Raw genomic sequence first — 21,694 nt, forward strand, 5'->3', positions numbered from 1 at the left:
CTGTTGAAAGCAACAAGCATGGCCACTAAAGGCAACTTTTCCTCTGTCCGCCATAATTTTATCCAAATGCATGACAAGATCCTTGTAGCAAACATGGAAAAAGGAGCAAATAATCATGATTGAACCACCAGTAATCAAGAAAAGCACTCATTGGCCTAATGAATATGAACCTTTCTATGAAAGATATGATATGATATATATACCACATAATGCTCCTCTACTCTGCCTCTGCTTTCAACAGAAAATGCATGCAATTTGTTTGCGTTTCTAAAAGATACTAGATAGTTCCAGACAATATGTTCTTATATTATAGACATATATATATATATATATATATATATATATATATACTCTGGGAGAAGTTGTCAAGACATCTCGTAGTAAACAATATTTCTGAATATGTGGTCTTTAACTGAACTCAATGACACTCTGTGATTTGTTATATTTTCTACACAAACACAATCCAATGCTGGACTAAATCCTGAACATCATAAATCGAAATGAAGCACCGAGGTTTGTGAATTTGAGTTCATCAAGGGATTATAAGGCTTTGTATATTTTCGAAATCCTATCTTCAGAACATGGACAATCCTACAACACGTTGAATTTGGAAAGATCAAGACAGTAATCTGTCTTATCATTATATCATCAGAACATGGATAAGCCTACATAGCGTCATGTTTGGGATAACCACTAATTTTCCCTGGTGTTATCTATACGATAATCGGTGTAATCCTATCCTGAATCTGTGAAACACGCGCATGATATCATAGTGTTTTTTTAATTGAAAAATTATATCATCTCAATTACACTATTTTTTCATGATTGATTTTGGACTGTAGTTATTACTAATGTTATTTCGATAGTAATTCTAAATTTCACTTATCAAAACAAGAAAAGAATAATTTCTCTGGAAAAACAGCCTCAACGAGACGTATTATATAGCATTTAAAATTAGTCCATTAGTTTTTCCATTTGACAAGTCTCGAATAATCCAGTAGACAAATAACATAATTCGGTCTATCCAAGAGTGATTATTAGTTATTTACACGTATATATAAAAATCATAAATTCTTGTTAAAAACATGTACAGTTATTTTCAAATTCCCGATACGGAATATAAAGCTATGAGTGTAATAAAAGGGGATGTAAGGAAGAGAAGTGTATACGATGAGTAACATAAATATTTGATTCCTAGGTATTTTTACATGTATGTATTAAAGATTTAAATGAGTTGATAAAACTAAGATGCATAAATTAATTTTGGATACTACTCGACATTAGACTAAGTTTACATAATTCACTTTATTTTGTTTTTGATCAATTGGAGTAATTATTTATTGAAAATTTCATCAAAATTAACCCTAAATAACCAAACCTAGAGGTACAAAGACCTCCTGGTGATATTTGATTATTAAAGCTTCATTTGTTTACAGTTAGAAAGAATAAATATTTTCCAATAATTGATCTAACCTGAGCTACATGCCACCATATAACTTGCTCTACTGATTGGAAGGTTAAACACTAGGGCTCAGAAAAAAAAAATTATATATGATAGTACAAATGAAAAGATGAACAAAAGAAGGCTTAATTACTGCTGCTATCTTCACCAGACCTTAAGAGCTCAAACCGCTTGAATTGCTTTGTTCTTGCCAGTTTTTAAATCCGAACCACCAACCGGAGCATTTGCATGGAATGCTGACTGCCTAGAGGGTTCCCCTAATAACTTTAAGGAAAGTGGGGAAGGCTCTCTATCACGTACCTGTGTTTCCCCAATGCTGAGATGAGACATTCCCACGAGTTCGTCAACATTCACAGGTTCCTTGGGAATGACTGGGATTGGCCTGTGGACCTGATGATGGGATGTCTCTCCTCCCTTAACTTCTTCAAAAGGAGCTGCAGTTGATGGCCATATGGGAAATGGAACAGGTAAATAAGTGGGGAAGAATCCATGAGGAGCCATTGATGTCAGTCCGTTTGATCCCATCATAGTTTCATTGCTCTGTTCCACGTTTTCTTGAGAAGTAGTTTCCATGGGTTCAAATTCTGATTTCAGGGAGAGATTTAGTGAAGGCTGCGAATTTCCATTACAAGGTAGCGAATTCTCAGAAGGTGGAAGCAGAACTTGTTCTTCTGGCACAGAAGGTGGATCTGAAGTCTGACATGATTAAAAATAAAAGTTAGCGAGAGATGCAGAGGAAAAGTATTACCACTACTACGTTTACAACAGAATCTTAGAACATAACTAATTGGCAGTGTCCAGCAACAACAAAGATGACCCCATTTACTTGGCAAATAGAGAATCCTGTAAATGCATCATAGTAACAGAAAAGTTTATCTAAAGCAAAATCCAGGGTCGAATGTCCAATACAGTAAAGTTGTCATCTTGTCATGATATTCAACCCAAGAAAAACCTTGGTGTTTTTAAATGGTGTTTTTCAATAAAGACATGACATGTATAAACAAGAAACTAGATGTGCGATGGGAATAACAAGAACTATTAAACTTATAGCAGAGAAGCCATGACATGTATTCACGTGTATTGCTGTTCATTCACAAGCAAGAACAACACTAATTTTCCCTCCATTAGAAAACATCGAGGCATAATAAGATATGTGCATGATTGCCAATTAGCAATTCGATGTGATATGATGAATAAAACCAACCATTTCTGGAACCATGTCAAAAAGGCTGGAACGTCTCTTTCTCCTGGTAGCATGACTTTGCCGGATAAAATACTTCTGGGCATGACTTGCTACTTGAGTAGGGGTCCTTGATACAACAAAATTACGTGCTATCCCACGCCAGTCTCCTTTGCCCAGCTTCTGGAGACCAATTAAGAACAGTCTATGTTCTTCTTCAGTCCACGCAACACCTAAAACAAACGAGTAAATACTGAATAAAGTAATCCAATCACCAGACACAAAAGGGCATGTGACAAAATAAGGTACTCCCACCCTCTGTCTTTTTTAGATTCTTTCATCTAAATCAAGAAAAACATTTAATCCTTTTATTTTCAACACAATTTTAAATAAGTTACTATTATACTTCTTTCAGTTTTCTCTTACCAAACAATTTTCAATGCATGATCAAATTGGAAGTAATGGCATAAATAGGAAAAAAAAATTGTTATTTTTAAATTTTAAAAATAACAGATAAAAAAGAACAATTTTTTCTTTAAAAGAATTACCATTATATAGGAACAGGGGGACTAAGTACCAAGGTAGAAAACATTCTAGATCGGGTAATAGGTATGACATAATGAGATTAGTGTCAATAATAGAAAGTTAATTCCTTCCTTTTTTAAGTGTGTTTAATGTTCCTTTGGAGAAAGATAAGGGTATAAATAACAAAATAAAAAGTAATAAAGGTTATCTTAAACTTTAATAATATATATATATATGGACCCGAAAGAAAAAACCATGGGAGTAGTACTTTCCTTTGTAACTAAAAATTAATGAGTGAGTTTGTCAGCGTATTAAATACTCTTTTTTACCTTTTTTGTTTCTATGGTTTTCTGTACATAAACCAGTTTCCTTGTCAGTAAAATTGTAAAGAATTTCTTTTTCCTTGTAATAAAGTAACAAAATTTACTAAGTTAACTATCTGTTGATCATTGATTAAAACCAGGCATCATCATTCCAAGAGTTAAAGATTTCATGTCACTGAAAATCTCTCTAGAAGAGGGTCCTATAGCTTACAGAGAACGGAATATCAAGAATAATACATAGTATTCTCAGCCAAAAATTGCATTACAAAGCCACCTTAGGATGAATAGCAAATCATCAACGTAAATGTTGGCTTTAAAATTGGGCAGAGAATATCAATAAATATAACAAACTTCAACACCAAAAAACACATAGTCATGAAATTTATGCTATTACACAACAATTGGTTTCGAAAGAAAGCAGCAATCTTTCAGATAAGTATACAAATAATAAACATAAACATAATTTGATTGAGTTTCCCTTTGAAAATACCTCATGCATTTAGTCCTAAGTGATTCTTCTATTAAACTACTAAAGCATTCAAGTATCAGCCCTTTCCGAAGGAGGAAATAACCAAAAGACATGATTGTGTCCGTCTTAAAGCCAAACATAATAATTAATTACCACACCAACTCTGCCTATTCAGGTATCAAGCAGATCATTATTAATAAACAAAAACTACTGTTGGCCAAAATTACAAAAACAGATAAATGTGCAACAGCAATACAAACCACAGTAACTAAACTAGTTAAACTATCCAAGAGCATTGCTTAGAGAGGTAATTAGACTCAAGCAACAAACTCTCAGTCTAGTTTGAACAGAATTCATAAGACAGAAAGGCCAGTAATTTGTCAAATAAGCACATTAACTTCTTTTTTAATTACTTGCACCTTATTGGATGCCTCAATTTCTGACATCCCAAATAAATTAAATGGATGCTGGAAGTATACCACGGCTCCATGGCTTGTCCATGTCCATGGAAGAATTCGTTAATATTATTATAATCACTATTGTCACCAAGTGATAAAAAAAATTGAAACATGTAATATGATATCATACAAATTCAATGAACCGGCATGCCATGAGCTTCCAACTGTGGTATGATATCATACACGCTATATAATAAATGTTCTGCATTTGTCCAAATTACCCACCAATCAAGACATTAAATACAGCCATTGCCTGGTGGGAGGACCAGCAACTGCATAAAACACGAACCAGAAAACCAAAATACACTAGTTCCAAGACAGGGGAGGTTAGAGAAAACATAGTATTTAACATAGACATTTATGAAGTGCAGGAAATGAAAAATCCTCAAAGAACACAAACAGAGAATGAAAAAAAACAAACAAAATCTAACAGGGTAAAAAAAAAATGTAAGACCAAACAAATAAAATAAATTCCGATTCCGATTCCAAATCGAATTAAGGCCAAAGAAATGAAGAAATGGAGAAATGGAACGATGAGAACCTTTCTTTCTTTCTCCCCGGCGGTTAGCGAAGGTAGAGATATGGGCGGGGTCGTCGGACAAGTAACCTTGGGGCTCATGGGGCGGGTCGGAGCAGGGAGAGCTTGGATTGGGAGAGGAGGCGGCGAGGTTGGAAGAAGAAGGAGAAGAATGGTGGTGTGTGGAGGCGAGGTTAAGGTTTCCCATGCTAGCGCTCTTTTTTATGATTGATCCATCCGTCAGTCTCACCCCGAACAGCTTGACGCCGGCGCCGGCCCCCCGCGACGACGGGCACGTCCGGGAGTTGTGGCCGTTGTTGCTGCAGTGGGAGCACCGCCGAGTCATGCCGATTGTCCGCCGCGTGACTCGGTTCAGGGAGGGAGGGATGGATGGAGGGAGAAACGTGAACAAAAGACAAGAAGAGGAATAAGGAGATGAAAGGGAAAAAAGAGAAAATGCGCGATGCGACGGATTCGATATGCGGAAGGAAATTGGAACTATGGATAGAGAAAAGGTATATGGAAAGAATGCATGTGTTTGGTTAATTAAGGTAAAACACAGGACAGGGTGGTGGTGGTGATGGATAATTCCGGGTTTTAGGAATATCCTCGAGGTTAAATCTGGGATTCTAATTTAACGCTTTTTTCTTTTATCATTTTGTGTTAGTGGAACGCGCTCCATCGCTGGTTCTTCCCATCTCTCTCTACACATCATCCTCTCATCACTCCCTATGCTTCAATTAATTCCTTATTATTTTCATTTTACAATTATTATATTTATATTTCCTATAAATAATTTTTTTTCCTAACTATGTACATACATCCTTTTAATGAACATTTAATATTTAATATAAAAGATTGATTTACATAAATATTTATTAAATGATAAATTTTATGCTGGGTTACATTATTCTTGTTTCGTGGAAGCATGCGAGCTGAATACTCCTGAACCGAGTCCACATAGAAGAAAGGAGTGGTAGCGTGTTCTTCTCACGTAATGGCACGTACATTACACCTCCAAACACGTGCATGTAGGGTGAGCGACTGAAGAATGGATCCATCATAAATAAAAGTGCTTCCTTGCACTGCTCAGTACATTTTTTTTTTTCATCCTCAATAAACAATAATCACAGTTTACTCAATACTAAGTCAAAATACATCTGTTACATATGTTAGGTGCATTGTGTTCATTATTTTTAATAATAATAAAATATAATTAAACTTTCTTTATAATTTTGTTACAGATAAATTTTATTTGTTATAGACATTATTTTATTATAAATAATTATTTTAATTTTAAAAATTCTTTAAATTAAAAAACATATCAAATAAAAAAAATTAAATCTAGAAAAACAATCGTTTAACAAATTATTTTTAAAATTATTTAGAAGTGTAATAAATAATAAATTAAATGTGGATACTAAATAAGAAAATCATTTATAATGTAAAAAATAACACTTTAATTGCGACACAACAAAATCGAACACTATAAACCTAATACCACGTTTGTCTTTATTTAAGCCACAAGAACAATTTATTTGCTTATGTAAGTTATTTTTGTCATGAAAATATTTATTAATAAAATTTTAAGAAAAAATAAAATAAATCTAAAAATTACTTCCTGTTTGACATATTCAAAATTGCTTCTGTTGAGGAAGATAGTGATAATTATTCTGAAAGTGTGGTATTATGTTATATTCTTTCAATCATCCAAAAAGTTATCAAGTAGCATTATATATTTGGATAAGGGTGTCCTTTTTTTTCACAATCTCATCCTAACATTTCTATAAAAGAAAAAAAGTTTTAAGACAAAATTCTTTGGGCTTGACTTTGACTTTTTGGACGGAAATATTTGAACACCAATATTTAATCATTTGTTATTATATAATTGAATTTTTAATATATGAAAACTGCATGTTAAATATAAATTAAATATTTATAAAAACTTCCCATGTATATTGAATCTTATTTATGGAACAATAATTTAAATTTGAATAGTTTAGTATAAAAGGAATAATGCGCAATTATCGGCAATGGATGGATGGTATTTGATTTAATTTAATTTTAATTTGAGTGAAGTGATTGAGAGGTGTTTGGATGATATTAGAACTCTTCTCCAGAAGAAGCCAATGAATGTGCTTTACGGAATACTAATAAGACACGTGGAACATATGGTGGTCCCCACCTACCTTACTTGGGTTTTACGCCATTACATCCATGTTTTCTCTTCATCTCATCTGAAACGAATATCTCTTTTTATAAAATGGATTTGTTGTAATAAAATAATTCAAATTTAAAAAAATAATTGATTTTCACATCTAATAATACTCTAAAATCTAAAAAATAATTAGGGAGGGAAAACTTGTATACTTTATTTCATTTTGACAACTATCAAAATAAGTTAAAATATAATAACTAATTAAATTATAATTACCATTAAAAATTCTGTTTGATTAAAGTTTTTATTCTTTTTATTTGTTTATTTATTTTGTACAATTTATTCCATCAAATAATAAAGAATATAATGAAATTTATTAATTCTAAAAACGTAGTAGTTATTAAAATTTTATCAAGTTTTTTAACTTTCTTTTAAATATAAAGATGTGATATTTTTGCATATTGAATCAATGTTATTGATTTTATAAATTATCAATTGATCATAAATTTTATGTATTTTAAAAAAAAAATTCATTATTATTCAGTAATAGTCATGGAATATTTTACAAAATTAACAAATTTATTCAAACATTCTATAAATAATGAAATCAAAGTAAAAAAAAAAAATTAGAACGTATGTTTGACTTGTCTGAAGATAAAAAATTGCTTTATTTTGTAAACTTATATTGAGCTCTAATGACAATTCATATTCAGAGAAAAATTGTTAGGTAGTGAGAAAGATAGGAGGTTATAAAGATAATTTCAATAGATCTAGAAAGAGAATAATATTGTGTGTGACAGTTAACTCATTAGAATAATATTTACAGTCACAAATACATGACTTCTCATTAGTTTAACTCAATATCTAGACAAATGGAGTCTATAAGTTTTAATTATATGTGTTAACTGATTTATGGTTGTAATTATATCAAATGTGAAAAATAAAATGAATTTTTGGCATGATATTTTATCTATAGTTATTTTTCATCTAACTTACTGTTATTTGTCTTATTGTTGTGTTTATTTTCTTCTAATTATCAATCTTACGGCGTGAACGAAAGAGAATGTAAATGTTAATACATGACAAAATGTTAATCTTTAATTTAATATTTACCGTAAGTTATTGACTATTATGTTAAGTTTTGTGAGAATTTATATAGTTAGAGATGTAACATGTGAGTATGGTATAATTATTTTTTTAATAAGTATATTAAGATATTATGAATTTAATATTTTTTACTATGAAATGGATGTTACATAAACCCTTTAAATTGTGATTTAATACTATTTTAGAGAAAAATAATTCAATAAATTTTCGTAAAATATTTATAATTCCTTATCTTATTATTTTTATTTATGCATTTGCTAAAATGAATTTATATGAAAAAGAGACACCAATCGTGACTCTAATCAGAAAAACTAAGAAATTTTTATAATTCAATGTTTTTTCTTTCTTTCTTTTGTCTGTGCGAAGCCCGAGAACACGCTCTTTGATCCTGTCTCAAATAATGAAAAGATAAGAATGTGTAAGAACTCTTATTGTATAGTTTTATAATAAGAAAGGAAAGGAAGATAATATTTTTAATAATTTGTATGTAAAAAGGTTGGTTTTGCTAACAATTAAAGCTGAATATGATTGATAACTTTAAAGAATTAAATAGACAAAAAATGAGGTTAAAGTTGGATTGTGATGAAGCTATATATAGGTTAGGTTCATTCACTCGACAAGACTTGGGAGATGTAAACAAAGATTTTTTATGATCCAAATAATTGCCTTCATAAACTTTAGTCATAAGTAATGAATATTATCCACCAACAACACATCATATGTACGGACATGTGACCATTTTCATGTGGTAGACACAATCAGAATACTAAATATCAGGAAAATAAAAGAAGAGTGTATAAATCATAGTCAACGGTCAAACTTTGCAGACTTTAACTGTTTCGTATAATTTATTAATTATATATTATTTGTCACCTTGATAATATATATATATATATATATATATATATATATAACACAAAATCTTGCAATATAATTTCGTTTTACTTGCATTTCTTCATAATTATCGACTTATATTATATCCTTAAATGCATAAGTCATACACTATATGACACGTGCTTATAAAGTCACGACACGTACGATATATTATATTTGCTGGATATAAATCATACAAATACACTACCTAAAATATAAACATATAGAATAGTAATCATAAAAGAGTGATTTAAATAAAAGTTATAAAAAATTGATTTAAATATTAATTATTTTGTTGTGTTTAATTTAGATTTATGTCAGTGGAGGGTTGACATTGTGAAACATTTGTGATAAAAAAGATTAAAGTATTCTTAGAGTAAAAGTAGTAGAGGTAAGTCACTGGTTAAATATCGATATGAAATATACATTAATATACAAACATATACTATATAATACATTAAATAGAAACATAAAATTTCTGAAATATATATATATATATATATATATATATATTTAAGGAAAAAACTATTTTCACAACTTCCATTTTTTATTACGCTCATTTAACAATTATGAATAGTAATAAAATATTGAACTAAGATATTTAGTTAAAATATAAGTTAAACATATTAATAAAAGTAGTTGCAGAATGAGGTATTAAACAATTATATTTAATAAGTTGAATTTTTAAGCACATTTAATATGTCATTGAAATCTTCTATAAAACTCGTGTGTATTAAATATATCTCATAAAGATTAACACCTGACCCTCAATAACACTAAAACTAAAATAATTTATATCAATTTCTCGTGTCAGGTATTCATATATCTATTACCAAATCAAATATATAAACCTCGTTGGATTGTTTGTGGTTAGATCATTACTTAAACATATATGATTTTTGTTATTGAGTTTCATGTTTAATACTTTAACCCTTGATGATTAATAAAACATTTGTGTAATGTTATTGAAATTATTTTTTTAAATTATTATTAAAATTTAAATATAAGTTTATTACAATTTTAAATGGAGTATTATGTCTAATATTGTATTATTTAGTTTGTTAATTAAGTTCTTTTTCAATTTTTTTTAATACTTTTTAAAAAAAATTAGAAATATTAAGTCATTATATTATTATTTATTATAATATATCATTATATCGTTAAGAAAGTTTAATTTCTTTTAATTTATTCATTTTTGAAATTTGTTACCATCTTAAATGCAAACTCTTGTCGAGAGTTGGGAAGACGTAAAAGTTGTTGCGAGACATTAAAAAGTACCATTAAAAACTTTATATTGTTTTCATATCTTTTGAATTTCATTTTTTTTATTGTTGACAATAATATCAATATTAATTTTAGAAAAATATTAAAATTAAAATTATGAGTTATTATTATAACTTTAAAAGTCTAAAGAATTTATGTATCTATGATATTAAAATTACTTTTTAAATTATCATTTAAATTTGACATAATAGTATTGTAATTTGAATTTAATTATTGATTTTAACATTTTATTATTTAAATCAAGTATTAATTATAATATTTTTTTATTAAGTTTATTAATTATATTATTTTTTTTATATTATATTTTAATTTTTTTATTATATTACTATTATTACGTTATTACATTATTAAATATTATTACGTATTATAATATATCATTATTATGTTGTTAAAAATTATAAAATCTTTTCATTGAGGTTTTATTTATATTTTAAGGGTCTTGTTAACTGGTGCCAGTTAAGGTAGCTAATATACATTTAATCCTATAAAAAATGTATAGGTAAGTATAATATCAAATTAAATATAACATAATCACTATTAGTACAATTGTATTTTATTTAAAAGACAGAAATGTTCATAATTGTTATACATGTGTGTTTCATATTTTATTTAATGTTCATCAATAAAAATTAAAAAATAATAAAATAACTATATTTTAATGTTAAAAATTAAATATAATTAAACGTAAAGAAGTTTAAATTAACAGTACAACCATAGAAAAACAGTGTTAAATATTTACAAAATTTATATAAAAAATAATAAAATATTTTAGTAGAAATCTTAAAAATTCTGAAGTCATTTTTTGTATCAGTAGGTTATTGTCTAAAACTTGAAAAGGGTATTTTTTTATTTTTATAAATTTTGTTATATGCATTTATACTATTTTAATTATTTCAACTTTCAATGTAAAAATGAAGGAACCAATGCAAATTAATTATCCTTAATCAGTATCCTTAGTGCATTGTTAGCATTCTCCATATTTTAAATACATGTGTGTAGTACATCATGCTTCCAAGAAAATACTAAATTAAATTATATTGCAAACTTTTAATAAAACATTAATTATTCTATATTGATATTAATTAATATGCATGTTTAAATAAAATTGTACATTTATTGAGAAAATAAATATATCTTTTATTGATTTTTATACAAGTAATATTAGCTAATTTACTGTCGTCATAATTCTCTTAACGTTATACAACATTTATAAGCAATTGTATTAAAGATGAAATTAGGATAAGCAATTGTATTACTGAAATAGTTGCTTAATAATTAATAAAAAATTATGAAATTAGGTAGCAGTAAACAAATATAACAAATTATTAGGCACCTAACAATAATAATGTAAGCGACTTTCACACATATCTAAATCTTAGTTAGTTTACTTTACCGTGATTTGGATGTTTAAGAAGAACAAATTCAACTTTGTTTTTGAGAGTTGCTTTGGTACGATGTTGCCTATTTTGTTTGTATTTCATTATATTTTATGAATGCTTAAAATTTATTAGAAAATGCATACTTGGATAGGTTTTTCTTTAATTAATGCGTTTCATTCATATTTTATTATAACTTTAACGAAAAAAAATGTAAAAAATAATATTTAAAAGTGTATTGATGCAAATAGAAAAAGTATAGAATGGAGAAAATGACACACCGGATTAGGAACGCAGGCTTGACCTTTTTTTTTTCTTAAAAAAAAAATATTTTTACTTTTTTCTCTTTATTGCAATAGCATAAAAGTGATTTTCTAGAATCTAACATGTAAGAAATGAAAATCGTAAATATTTTAAATTTTGTTTGATGAGAGAGAAAATGAAGCCACCAAATCCAAGTTCAATGGAACAAAAAACACGTTTCAGGTTCAAACCTTTGACTTTAGCGGCATGCTTTTAGAGTATTCATAATGTTTTTTGTTCAGATTTGCTACATTCCCGTTTTGTCAATTTTCTATGACACCTTTAACATAGTTCAATTTACTACCCTTGTATTCTTATGTTTTAATTTAATTTAAATTATCTGTATATGTTTTTAAGAGCTTCTTTGAATTACAATATTTTTTTAATTAGTGACACTTGTTTTCTTTTTTTGTTGACTTTTATACTTTTGTTTTCGCCGAAGTTCGCTACAGAAAAACACCAAAGGATCATTCTCACTGTCGTATTAATTTTGGTATTATAAATTATAAATAAATACTTATTTTATTCTATTATTACATCTTTAAAAACCAGAATACTATAGTGTAATATCATATTTCATTTTACAAGAGTACAACCAGAATACCTATGTATTTAATTGTTTATACATATTTTTATTTAATATAAGCTATTACTCTCTAAATACCCTATCTTAAGATGACATATAATAAAGTTAAAGTTGTAAAGTTGTGTTTAAATTAGTCAAAATGTGTAATAATGGATTAGGAGATGTTTAAATCAAGAAGGGACATTAATTAATTGATGTAGCCTTGTTGCTGATAAGGTACGTAAAGTCACGATGATGAAAAGTCCAATAAATGTGGACGGTTGATCTAACATCCATCACGGTCAAATGCTATACGTGTAAGTTTCAACATTTCTGATGCTGGTCAACGGTCATCTCAGATTTTCTTTCTCTCTTTTACTTTTATTTTTCAACATATGTTTTGAAACAAAAACGTTAGAAATACTCCTAAAAAATGTTTATTTTTAACATAGTAATAACTCTTTGGGTTTGAATTTTATTTCCCTAATTTTTTCAATATAGTAAGTAACTATTGTATATTTTAAAATAATATTATATACCCAAATATAGTTTACCTTTTATAATATTGCTGTATTTATATTTTTCTTTATTCTCATTTCTTTTCCACACTATCTCCTACAGTTACTATTTTTTATTAGACATTCCAATTAATATGTATATATATTATTTATAATTTGAAGGGTTAGTAATTAAATTGGAAGCACTTGAAACACTAATTGATTCAACATTTGATAGTGAAGATAATTTTTGAGGGGACAAGATTGTTGAGGTTGTAATTGTGTGTACTTTCACTACCGTTCTCGGTAAGGCCTTGTTTTCTTTCGCGCAATCTATCAAACATATTGAAGACTGCTTTTGAATAGTTAGGGTACATATTTATCTTCATCTTCTTCTTCTTCATATTTTTGGATGTTTCAAACTGGGTAGTGGATTCAGATGATTTGATGTATGCCTATAAATGGAGAAAAAGGATACAAACACTGCAATTATGTATATTGCAAGATACTGGTGTCTCTTCCTTATTTTTCACATCTCAAATCTTATATCTAAGATTGCATGATTTTTATTTGTCACGGAAAATGTCAAAGAATCACACCTCTATCCGCATCATACACTCATGTATAATGCTTTTAAATATATTTAAAATGTTATAAAATAAAATATTTGTATCAGAAACATTAAAGAAAAAAAAAAGTCTGTTTTTTACAGTTTAGGTTGTCTTTAAATAATGTCATGGTTCAGTTAAATTCGTAATATAGCTTATGAAATGAGGAGACTTTTAAAATGGAGAAAGAACTTAAAAGATGGCCCAACTTTAGAAACCACTTACCAGAAATGAGTTTCTGTGTTATTTTTTTCTAACAAAAATGTTTTGGGCAGGGCAGCTTCTTCTTGCACCTCCATTATGAGAATGGAAGAAGGAAAAGCCAACATAATGACACATTTTCCTTCATTCCAAAATAAACATTCCATTTATGACAATGGCCTCAGTATACTGCAAGAAGTTCCACACCAGTGAAGATGAAAAACAGATTTAGATGTTACTTTCCATCTCATCACCATGTACACACTGCGTTGAAAACCATTCCAACGAGTCATTTATTCAGTCATTTAACACACTGCATTGCTCACAGTTTTCAACTCCATCATGAGTGGGATTGCAAGTAATGGCATCATAAATGCTTGTACATGAGAGTACACTTGCTTTCATCTAAACGATTGATTTGGTTTATTCTTTTTCTACGCAACTGCTCCTTAATATGAGCAAACGTTGCATGGTGAAGCCATGTGATAAGAAAATAAATGTGACGGATGAGAAAAAGGGGGGGATAGAGGAAAAATGAGTGCTTTTAGGTGTTTGTTTGCACCGTTGAGGAAAATCTAAAAAGAATTACCCACACTCAAGCGTTAATATGAGCAACTTTAGAGATGCATCCTTTTCTAATTTTAAGTTTCATTGATGTCTGTCGCATAACATTAATAGCAGAACCAGATTTTTGAAGCTACATTCAGTTCAACTACCAAATCTACCACTTCTACAACCACCGGCCTAAAACCTCCTCCTACTAGTACTAACCCACCCAACCATACAAATAACTTACAAGAACAGCCACACCAACGAAAAAATTAAAAAATTGACAACTAAAATGGTAAACGAAAAGAAAAAGGAATGCGGCTTATTTTCTTTAAATCTTTTCATGACTTCTTCACCGATAGGTTCTGTAGGATGGGGTGTACATACAACTCTCCGCAAACTTCACCAAATCTTTTGGTTGAGGAAGCCGAGTTGCCAAACCTGACAAAACAAAACAAACTCAATTTTACAACACTCCTACTTACATTTTTCAGAAACTTCAAAGATAAAAAAAGCTTTAAAAAGTGCAACAACCGTGAAAGAAAAGCTTACCAAGCTCATAAGCCTTAGCAGCAACCTTGGCAGCTATGTGTGCTGAAATCTTTCTGATGTTGGTGAATGGTGGGTATATGAGTCCCTTGTCAAAGTTCTCTTGGCTCACTTGTGAAGCCAGAGCCTCAGCTGTTGCATTATTATATATATAATTATATCAGTATTAATCTCAAATGACATCATAGGATTACAGAATTGAAATTAATGTTCAAGTGATTTGTGTTGTGTACTTACAGGCAGCCAGAAGCAGGTCATCATGCACTCGAATGGTCCCAGACATTATCAACCCGAGACCGAAACCAGGAAATATGTATGCATTGTTGGCCTGATGAAAAAAAAAACAAATTTCCGAGTTAGACCTTATTTCAGATGTGACATTTTTTTAATGTATGTAAAAATCTCAAGGACTTAGACCTGGCCAGGCACAAACACTTTCCCCTCATATTCAACCGGGGGAAATGGACTCCCACTTGCAAAAATGGCACGTCCCTGTTGGAGATGCACAAGAAATAAAGCAACAAATAAAATATTCAGTACTGGTCAATCACAAATACCTATACGAATAAATAAAATATTGAGTCTTTTGCTGTACAATATTGAAATATTAAATTCTAATGCAAAAAAATAAAGTTCCGTGTATTAATAACCTGGCTCCATTTGTAAGCTTCTTCAGCAGTACATTCTGACTGTGACGTAGGGTTGGAAAGAGAAAGAATAATAGGTTTCTACAAGCATTATCATATATTAAATTGATTAGCTTATTTGAACATGAAATTCATGGAAGGTACTAGGTAATAAAATAGGTTGAAATAGTACCTCGTTGATAGAAGACATAGCCTCAATCACCTCTTTAGTAAAAGTTCTTCCTTGTCCTGATGTTCCAATCAGCACTGTTGGCTTAATTTGCTGATTAAATAACATTTGAAAATGTCAGAATTCAAACTTCTGCCGTGTATATGTCGTGTAATGGATAGAAAGATAAACAATCATACATTAACAGCATCTAAGAGATTTTTAACAGGTTCATGCTCATGAGCCCAGGGCTTCTTGAAATGTTGGAGTGAGTCTTTGCGGGAGCTAACAATTAATCCCTGTAAAGGTAGAAACAAAAGATTAATCAAATGAAAGATGAGAATCTACTTCAAACAGGTGGGGCTAAATTGGGTTTTAGACAACCTTTGAGTCCACCAACCAAATATTCTTGCGCACTTCCTCCAGTGGAGCATTTGTCTGCATAAAAAAATGTAGTTTCTCAATAACTAATTTTCATGCATTGTTCACATCTAAACATTCTCACCACCGGCAACAGGAAAAAAAAACACACAGTAACATTAAAAGCAGCTAACAAACCTGTTTTGATGTTTCAAGTGCTATGAGTTCTGCTATTCCAGTGCCAGCCTGCAACCGCAAGAAATGCAATTAAGCCAGAAGGATAAAAACAGCCCCTTCTATATCTAAAGACCAATAAGGAACATGAGTCCAGAATTGTACACACTCACCTCTCCAGCACCAAGGAACAAGAATCTGTGATCAGCTAAATTACCACCGACCAACTTCAGAGCTGCAACTAATCCAGCAAGGACAACCGAAGCTGTTCCCTGGAACATGGTAGATACAATATTAGGGCTGGTTATAAGTATAGGTAAAGTACCTGAATTCATTAGTGAGCAGAAATTTCTTACCTGAATATCATCATTGAAGACCAGATGTGTTGACCTATATTTCTCAAGCAGATCAAAAGCATTGTGGTTTGCAAAGTCTTCAAACTAAAAAGTACATGACAAAACAGGTATAAAAATCAGAAAAATGAAATTAGCAAAGACCACAGTATAATATGACATGAAATATTGTCTCTTGAAACACTTGTTAATACCTGAATTAGGACCTTTTCTCCATAAGTTTGCTTCAGTGCTGTCATGAATTCGTTCATGAGCTCAGCGTACTCCTGCAACCAGAGACGTTGAAACAGAGTAGGTACTTAGCATATTAGGAAATTAAGATGCCTGAAATTGAAAATTACTAACTCCACAAGATTGAGCAAGGAAAATAAATCATGAACCTGCCCAGTTGCACGTCTTTGCTTTAGCCCAATGTATAATTCATCATTCAGCAACTTCTCATTGTTTGTACCCACATCAATAGTAATAGGCAAACACTGAAAAACATAACATCACAGGATTACTAAGAAACTTAAATTACAATATGCACAACAACTTTAATGTCCGAAAAAAAAGGTAACATCTTCGGACAAAGAAACGGATCATTACATGTTTATAACAGGCATAACTTATGGGTTAACAGTGTGATCAAATATACTTACAGCTGATGGGCGAACTCCTCCAAGTGCAGTATATAAAGAAAGTTTCCCCACAGGTATTCCCATTCCCTAAGAATACAGAAAATCAGAGATTACAACATCAGATTTTGTGATTCAATATAACTCACAAATAATAAATGTGAACAGGTATAATAGAATTTACCTGACAACCAAGATCACCAAGACCCAGGATCCGTTCTCCATCAGTTACAACTATGACTTGAATGTTCTTCTCAGGCCAATTCCTTAGTACTTCACGGATCTTCCCCCTTTAAGTCCAAGTCCCACCAAAGATACAAAGGAACAATAAAATCAATACAACCAGTGACCACTTACTTACAAAGCATTCCAGGGGAAAAAACAGAAATCAAAAACCAAACTCACTTCTCTTTCAAACTTATATAAAGACCCTGAGGCCGCATAAAGATGCTTCCATATTTCTGACAGGCTTCACCAACAGTTGGAGTGTAAACAACAGGGAGTAACTCTTCAACGTGATCAATAAGAAGTTTGTAAAATAGACGTTCGTTTCTCTCCTGCAACGCATGACATAATAAAGTGAAAGCATTAATAACTTAAACAATCAAACCAAGTGAAGAAACAACAAACATGAATATTAAATGAAGTTCAAAAGACATCTCATGAAAAACTGTATCATAGAAATAATTGTACACTAGGCCACACCTGAAGATCCATCATTGCCATGTACTTCTGCAATGGAACTTGATACTGGCGTATGTGCTGGATCATTTTCTTTACCTGACCAATAAAGTGGAAATAACTTTGAATCGATGTGCACACACACAATTATTGTGTTGGAAAACAAAATAAAAAAATAAACTTTTAGATAGTTTATGATAAGCTATTACCTGAGTTTCTTGGGGAATAACTGATGGGGGAAGAAGACCACGCAAGTAGTGAGCATCCCTCTCTTTTTCATTGAAGGCGAGCCCTTTGTTGAAGTGAGGATCTCGTAACAATGTATAACCACTACAAAACAAGAAAGCGGCAAAGAATCAAGAACATGCATGATGGCTAAATAGTCTCAGGTTTCAGTAAGAAAGTATCACATAAACATTAAAAAAGTATTGTTTTCTCCATTTTACAAATAGAATTGAACTAAGCCATCAGGGACATCACATTCAGCCTACACGAAAACAAGAGAAGAAACATATTCCATGCAACCCCAAAATAAAAAAAATAAAAAAACAAATCTGGATTTTGAAAGTCTAGTTGGAGTAAAAATTACAAAGATTGATATATTTAGGACCCGTGATATTTATAATACTTAGTCACATCATAAATGAAATTCTTTTATTTATAATCCAAAGACAATAGTAGAAAAAATATCTTCCAAGATACACAAAGATGCACAAATTATCCAGATTAACTGGCATTTCAAGGATATATAAAGCTGAAATGAAAAAGAAGAAACAGTATAAATTAACCACACCGCAGTCATTTAAGATCCCTCTGTGAATATAAAACCTTTGGTGATTCACCCATAAAACACCAAAACCATGTTCAGTCCATTCTCAAGAACTCCCAATTCTGGCAGTGAAACACAAAGATCCAAACATGTAGTTTGAATCTAAAATCAAAGAACGTGGAGGCTAAACAAAACACGAAAATAATGAATAAAATCAAGAGTGGTACCTAGCAACGGAGACACTCCAAGGGGTAACAAACTGGTCCTCCGTCGCCCTATCCTCGCCGTACACATCTTGAGGACCACCGGCGGAGGAGTTACCGTCAACGTCAGCCACCGGAGAATCCTTTTTCAATTCTTTCAAAGGAGTCTCCATCACAACGCTGTTGTTTCTATCACCCGTCCGGCTGCTGCTTGGGGTCATGCACACCACCTTCCTCATCGGACTTGAACGCTTCCTCGGCGCATCACCCTTGCTTCCACACCCACCTAACCCCGAGTTGCTCTGAGAGAAAAATATTCACAAGAGAGGAAAATTAGACAAATCATCAGCACCCAGATCAAGAAATCAGCCATTCTCTTGAAATTCAAAAGAAAAATCCATTTTTTTAGCTAAATCATAAACCCTGAAAACCCAGAAATTTTGGAGAATTTTGACCGAAACTGATTCATATCACAAAAGAAGACAAAGCGAGGTGAAATCAAAAGATTAACAGAAAATGGTGCAAATCTGGATATGTTCGAAGTGGGGAAAGTGAAATCAAAAGATCAGTGTGAGGGAAAATTACCAGGAGAGCGCATCTGGTTGCGGAGAACATGATGCCGAAAGAGAGAGATGAAAGAGAGTGGTGTGGTTGTTGTTCTTGCTGGGTGTATCACAGGGAGAGAGAAAGAAATGAGACAACTTGTGGTAACACAAATTCTCTTCTGTTCTCTTTCCCTCTGTCTCTCTGTTCCTCCTCCCTCTCCCTTTTATCTGACAAGCTTTGTTGCACGCAACACACCAACAAAAAAACACAACACAGCACAGATCACAACAGAAGCAAGCAACTTGCAAGAAACTCTTCTCAGCAACCAACCTTATAAAGGGTGGGTGACTACAAGTGCATGAACAAAACACAACACAACACTATTTTTCGTGATATTACCAAACTACCCTGGACTTGTTCAAAAACTATTTTCCATGTTTTTTTTTTCTTCTTCAAAAGAATATTCAAACAAAAAGATACAGAATCAGTGGGGGCGATACCTGTATAGACGCCCCTCTTTACACAGCTCCAGTATTTTTAAGACTGTTTCCATGAATCAATTCACTAAACATTTATATTATTTATTTTATTCATTAATCCAAAATTTATAAATCTTGTCCCAAACATGTTTATATTAAAAGTTGTAATTATTTCTTCTGCCAATCAGTGTGATTAAGGATAATTAATAAATATTAAATTTTATAAATATTGATAGTTAATGATGGTATGAAATGAATTTCAATAATTAGTAATTTAATTTTTTTAATTTATTATTTTGGTTCATTTTAATTTTTTGGTTTAATTAAGTTTTTTTTTATTTAAATGTTTAATTAACGAAAATGTATGGCTGTGAAGGGTTTAGAAATGGTGGGAAGTTCCAATGTGATGCGGGTGTGATTATTATATTATGACATGTGGCCAATGGAAGAGGTTTAAAGGGTTGAAAAGGTGCATCAAATGGTTTGGGGCCGTAAGATGAAGCATTTGATTTGGATCGATTCCTTTGAGATTTACATAAAGTGGTGTCTGTTTTCACAAAACTTCACGTGAGATTCAATCAAAAAATTCTTGCACCTGTCGGTATGTTGTTTGGGTTTAGACGTCGCTTCCACTTAACACCAAAACAAGATCCTCTGTTTACTTCTATTTCTACTTCATACATCCTTTGTTTTAGGACTCCATTTATTAATCTATTAGTATTATGCAAATATTTGGTTATTACATTTTGTTTATATTGATCAGATTAACTTTTATTCATTATCAAATATTATTATTAATTTTAATTTTTTTATCTATCAAATTCAATGCATCCTTTAATTTTTTTTTTTTTAAGTGCATTGAATAATACATTAATGTATTTAATGCTATTAGACTCACAAATTTGTCATCGTTAAGAGTGCTTTTATGGGAAATAGTTAATGTTAAATGCGTTATCAAGTGGATAAGGATGACTAAATACGTTATATTTACTATGATTAAATATTTTATTTTGTGAAAAGATTTATTAAAGTATTTTTTTTAATAGTAACTAATATTCTAAGATACTGTGATTTCATTATTTTTATATTAAAAACTAAAATAATTAAGTAAATTAATTAAGTTAGTATAAATTTTATAAATAAAACACCCTTTTATATTTTTAGATTTAATACAAAAATTTTGAAATTTTTAAGACTTATATTCAAATTGATACTTTAATTTTTTGTTTAGATGTTTATCACTATTTTTTTACTAATTTTCTTGTTAATTTAAATTTTTTTGTTTTTAATTATATTTAACTTTTAACAACATTAAACTATAATTATTTAATTATCTTTTATTGACTAGTATTAAATAAAATATTAAACAAACAGATATAACTCTTATGAATGTTTTTGTTTTTTAAATAAAATAAAATTGTATTAATTATTATTATTATTATATCATATTTTATTTAATGTCATATTTAATCATGTATTTTTATAGGATTTAATGAATATTAATTATTTTTATCTGGTGACAAAACTATTTTTTTTCAATAAATATATTGTTTTTATCTAATGTTTTGTTGTAAATCTAAGTTACATTATTTCAATATTTTAAAGTACATTAAAATTATATTTAAAAATAAAAATTAGACTAATTTATAAGTATTATAAAAGAACAATACAAAATGATCAGTAGGAAAATCTAGACTCTTTTGAGAACAATTT

The 21,694-nt window shown here is 30.2% G+C and overlaps 2 protein-coding genes across 2 annotated transcripts; both read right to left on the reverse strand.

The window, feature by feature from the left end:
* Positions 1 to 1,369: 1,369 nt before the first annotated feature.
* Positions 1,370 to 5,572, reverse strand: LOC114185155 (Homeodomain-like superfamily protein). Its single transcript, XM_028072710.2, has 3 exons — positions 4,959 to 5,572; positions 2,667 to 2,875; positions 1,370 to 2,158 (listed from the first exon to the last, which is right to left on the reverse strand). Exons 1-3 carry the CDS (start codon positions 5,278 to 5,280, stop codon positions 1,625 to 1,627), a joined length of 1,065 nt encoding a protein of 354 aa, XP_027928511.1. The 5' UTR covers positions 5,281 to 5,572; the 3' UTR covers positions 1,370 to 1,624.
* An 8,965-nt stretch (positions 5,573 to 14,537) lies between these two features.
* Positions 14,538 to 19,813, reverse strand: LOC114185352 (NADP-dependent malic enzyme-like). The gene is made up of 20 exons (XM_028073020.2): positions 19,542 to 19,813; positions 18,981 to 19,258; positions 18,194 to 18,314; positions 18,009 to 18,083; positions 17,709 to 17,860; positions 17,488 to 17,593; positions 17,328 to 17,393; positions 17,067 to 17,162; positions 16,881 to 16,952; positions 16,690 to 16,773; positions 16,507 to 16,605; positions 16,358 to 16,405; positions 16,184 to 16,237; positions 16,000 to 16,098; positions 15,824 to 15,913; positions 15,655 to 15,732; positions 15,422 to 15,496; positions 15,242 to 15,332; positions 15,008 to 15,136; positions 14,538 to 14,896 (listed from the first exon to the last, which is right to left on the reverse strand). Exons 1-20 carry the CDS (start codon positions 19,569 to 19,571, stop codon positions 14,808 to 14,810), a joined length of 1,932 nt encoding a protein of 643 aa, XP_027928821.2. The 5' UTR covers positions 19,572 to 19,813; the 3' UTR covers positions 14,538 to 14,807.
* Positions 19,814 to 21,694: the final 1,881 nt, after the last annotated feature.

The sequence above is a fragment of the Vigna unguiculata genome, chromosome 5 (genome assembly GCF_037176805.1).
Source record: "Vigna unguiculata cultivar grain cowpea cultivar isolate G323 ecotype 2 chromosome 5, ASM3717680v1, whole genome shotgun sequence".
NCBI lineage: Eukaryota > Viridiplantae > Streptophyta > Magnoliopsida > Fabales > Fabaceae > Vigna > Vigna unguiculata.